This window comes from Trachymyrmex cornetzi, unplaced genomic scaffold (genome assembly GCF_001594075.2).
Source record: "Trachymyrmex cornetzi isolate Tcor2-1 unplaced genomic scaffold, Tcor1.1 scaffold1342, whole genome shotgun sequence".
NCBI lineage: Eukaryota > Metazoa > Arthropoda > Insecta > Hymenoptera > Formicidae > Trachymyrmex > Trachymyrmex cornetzi.
In genome coordinates, this window is record NW_017295920.1 from 152,385 (window position 1) to 157,113 (window position 4,729).

General features: G+C 29.9%; 1 protein-coding gene across 1 annotated transcript; it reads right to left on the minus strand.

Annotated features, from left to right (window-relative positions):
- Positions 1–1,622: 1,622 nt before the first annotated feature.
- LOC108770800 (venom serine protease 34) lies at positions 1,623–4,392 on the minus strand. The gene is made up of 7 exons (XM_018522518.1): positions 4,213–4,392; positions 3,785–4,009; positions 3,492–3,690; positions 2,754–2,957; positions 2,458–2,609; positions 1,746–1,902; positions 1,623–1,648 (listed from the first exon to the last, which is right to left on the minus strand). The coding sequence occupies exons 1-7, from the start codon at positions 4,390–4,392 to the stop codon at positions 1,623–1,625; spliced, it is 1,143 nt and encodes a 380-aa protein (XP_018378020.1).
- Positions 4,393–4,729: the final 337 nt, after the last annotated feature.

Consider the following 4,729-nt stretch of genomic DNA (forward strand, 5'->3'; position numbering starts at 1 on the left):
TATATATATAGATTGCTACTGCCTCAATATATCGTTAATTTAAATAAAACTATCTATATAACTTAAGAAATATATTAATTTGACTCAAAATTAGTTTATTATTTACCAAGTTCATATTAGTCTGAATGCTGTTTATGCTTTGAAACTAAGCAATTAGGTAAATTGAAACAGGTTGAATTGTTTTTTTTTTAACTATTCTATGTTTTATATTGAAATAATACTACATTTTGACACACATTTGAAAGTTGAAAATAATAAAATGTTATTTAAGTTAACGAATTAGTTCAAATTTAATTCTTTATTGTTTAACAATATACATAAAATGAGACTCAACTATTATAGACTGTCTAGTTCTCTATTCTATAACAAAATTGATTTTGTCAATAAGTGTTTAATTCTTTCTCCGTAAGAAAAACATATTTTTTCGCGAACAATTTTTCATATCAGAGTTCCATCACAATGAGAAGAATATATCTATCTGCGTACTATCATTGGGTCAATAACTGTGTCAAGGATCGCGATATATATCAAAGAAATCAATTTATTTAATAAATGTATGCCGCGATCACGAAACTATTATTACTAACACTGATCAATACGCATTCGTAAAAGATTTGGTTTAATATAACATTGTACAATAGTATCAGAAAAAGATATAAATATTATTCATTTTAATATAATTATTTATCTTGATTTTAATATTATTTGTCTTGATATAAATGAGCAAAATTAAACGAGAGCACTTTGCACGAACCAATTTCTACGGCAAAAAATCGGCAGTCGATCGTTTCCTGCAGTCTCATTAGAATATTTTTATTTATATATTTTTTTATTGTTGTTGCATATTTTATTTCTATACCTCCCACAGTAAGAGAGCGTGATATAAATCTTCGGTACGTACTACGCCATGGCAAGTAAGCTAATGTGATACTACATTGGTTAGTATAAGTGGTCGCTTACCATAGACCATTCCCTCCCATAGACGCTCTCACGTCACATCCTCATTCAGGAATTTATTAATAATGAGACATTGTTTACGAGCCGTTAATGTTAATCCTTCATACCATGGAAATCTTTATTAAGGACAATCAAAGTTCTAATAAGCGTGCACAAATATATCTCGGGTGAAATAATGCGTATATGAATCGCTGTACACAATTTATGTTTCGCAATTCTTTCCAATGAATAAACAAATTCTATTATTTTAGAACACAGTGTACTGGTATGTGTAAACTACACGTCAAAATATATTGTTATAAATATTTGCTTGAAACTCTTTGACGCATCTATTGTCTGTTATTAACCATGCAATTTAGATTGATATTGATTGTAGCACTTTGATCAATGCAAATGAATGTATTCTGATGTACAACGTTAAAAATAAATATACATTTGAGTCTATAAATTAATATTATGTCGAATATTATATGAGCCGAAAGCATTATATTAACTGGAGTAAATTAATACGTGAAATTACGTGAAAATGAGATAATCATATAAAAAACATAAGAATTTATAAACACATATAAATAGCATGCAATAAGTCGGAATAACACCTACGTAAAATAACAAATTGTAAATATAAATTATACCTTTTTATACATTTTTTGTTTATGTCCTTCTTATTCGGACATGCAGTAATTGATACCTGTAAGAGAAAAGATATAAATAAGTATCATAGGATAAATGCCCTCTCAATGAGACGATAACGCATACATGACGCATTGTACACTTCATGTACTTACCCGGTGTTACACTCAAGATCCAATCTATGTATGCGCCGACACGCATGTTAATTCCTGCTTTATTACTGCCGCAACCCATTCCGGCAGTGATAACACCCACGAGAACCTCCCGTTTCGTTGTAGGATTCTGCCAAAGAACGGGACCGCCGCTGTCAAACTGAAAGAAAAATTGTAGACACGAATATGAAATGGCATTTTTTTTCTGCAAGCAAAACAAAAAGTAATGATGACATCAAAATGCCTTCAAAATGATTATTTCCAGAGAGCATACAACATTTAATGAATATTTTATAAATATTTATTAAAAACATTTATATATTCCATGAATGTACTAAAAACGCTGTCAAATATTCATCGTACGTTCGTAGTAAACTGAATGGCATTCAATGTTATAAATGTTTTATGAGCATGTATAGAGAATATTTCATACAATGTTCTACAAAGTATTCTACATATTACAAATATTTTATGGAACATTCCACAAATGTTCGTTTTAAATTGAATATGAATATTTACGAATAGAATATTATATGTATTTACAGAATATTTGATTTAAGTATTCCGAAATTAAGAATATTTATATTTTATAAAAATATTCGTAGAATATATTTCGTGCTATCTGGATTAAAAGTCATTTTTTGAGCGATTTATTTTAAATTTTGATGTTATCGTGATTCTGTCTGGGTAACTTCTGCAGAATTTTCTATATTACCTGACACGCGTCTTTTCCCTCCGCATAAGTACATATATGATTATTTAAAATACCCGGATACTGTTGACGACACTGCCGGTTCGTGATCACGGTTACCGTAACTTTTTGCAAAGTTTTTGACTTCATTCCTGTGAATTCTGTCAATCCCCAACCTGTTTCGATCAAAATAAACGGATCAAAACTTATTTGCGCAACTTACATGAAATAATTGAAACTTATATAGTGTTTAAAAACACACGTTAAATTATTTAGAATATTTAGATAACAATTGCTGCTATGATAATATATTGTCTCACCCAATAAATCCACATTACTTCCTGCGAAGGAATCAGACTGATGCTCAAAGGGAAGACAAGCTGGTCCGACTTCTTCGCTGAAACTTATAATTGAATTCACCATTACTACAGCTACGTCATTTTGTGCAGGGGCTTCAATATCATATAAAGGATGCACATAAAATCTGGATACAGTGTAGAGGCGCGACGCATTTGTATCTGCACCTGAAACATTAAAAAAAATTCAGTTATCATAATTAAAGGAGAAGTACTTAAGATATTTTTTATCTAATACGTGAATTATCTAATACGTTTTAACAATCGGACAAAGATTAGTCAAAACATTTTACAGATAAGACTTGCACATGTTTATTTTTATATTTTATAGTTTAATTGCTTAAATATTTAATTTGTACTTCGCTTTGTTGAAGTAATAATAACAATAATAATAATAATTATTATTGTTGTTATTATTGTTATAATAATAATAATTATTATTATTATTGTGTTATAAGCAACAAAATTACAAAAAAAGGAAATATCAATGATAAAGTGCTAGCTATAAATGGTGAACAGTATTGTTACTAAAAGAATACATGAATAGATCGACATTGTCAAAGTGAGACAAGATTTGTCGAGAAGCAGTAGAATGAAAAGAGGAGAAGGAAGAAAAAGATCCATAAGATACATAAATCAATAAAAATGTAATGCAAATATAATATTCTTTCAGAAACATTTGTTTTTGAAAAAAATGTTTACCCGTGGTAAGATCGTGATCTCCCACAAGTACACCCACAGTACTTGGGTCTGCATTCCCTAAACAATGTGCGGCGGTTAACACATGTCTTTCGGATATGATAGTCGCTCCGCAGAATACCTCCGCTTGAGCATAATCAACAAGACCAGCCATCATAGGATATTCATTCACGCCAGTTTCCATACCTCCCACTATTTTCGTCTATGATATATAATTAAAATTAGAACAAAAAATTCATAGACATTATTACATATAAGTCAAATTTTTTCACGTTATAATTATACACTTAGTATACCGTCTTTTTCCATCCGCATCTGCAAGAATCATCATTGTCGTCTGTTTCGTTGATTGCTTGCAGCTCGCACAGAAACTTAACTCCCGATGACCAAAATGAAGTTGATAATTCAATAGTCATGAATCTTCCTGTCGATTCTATACTAAATGGTTCATTGCCGCAATAAGATTGAGATGCAGAATTATTCACATATACAGTTAATCTATCCAAGGTGCATCTAAAATTCTGCGGAAAAAATATTTTAAAGAAATATTGTCGTAAAAATTTGTAATTGTAATTAGTAAAAAATAATTAATTTTAATATTTCTTTAATTAATCGAAGCATGGAAAATTAAATTATTCTTTTCGTGAAATTATGAATCGATGATTATGGCAATGAATATCTTTCAGTAATTACGTTCGATTCTATTACAAGGCACAAATCTTACCCACGGAATGTTGAAATTATTGCACGTTAATCTAATGCGAGAATCACTTTCCGCGGACCATCTGCAGTATAGTCGGCCGTTAGAAGTGTTAGGATAGTTAGGATTGTACACATAATAAATGTTACCAGGTTTTAAGTACTCAGAATAGTCACAGTTTTGATAAAACAAACTGTTTGACATTATAAAATTGAAGGATAAGTTTAGCATGAGGAGTCCAACTGTAAAAAGGACAGTTCGTTACTGAATATACGCTATAACTTTTAATTATTATTACAGGTATATACAATACAAAAGACAAAAATGAATTGAACAATTTAATTAAAAATAACATTTTTTCATTTATCTTTACATTCCGTTTGTGTCATAGATGTTATATCTTCACAAGGATTTTACACGTTGTGCGAAATAATATATTCTTTAATTAGCGCTTTTCATCTCGTCTGTAACGAGACGAGACAAAAGCACTCGTACTGAAATTATCTCGGAAATAGTAATGATAATTAAAAGCCGATTGCGG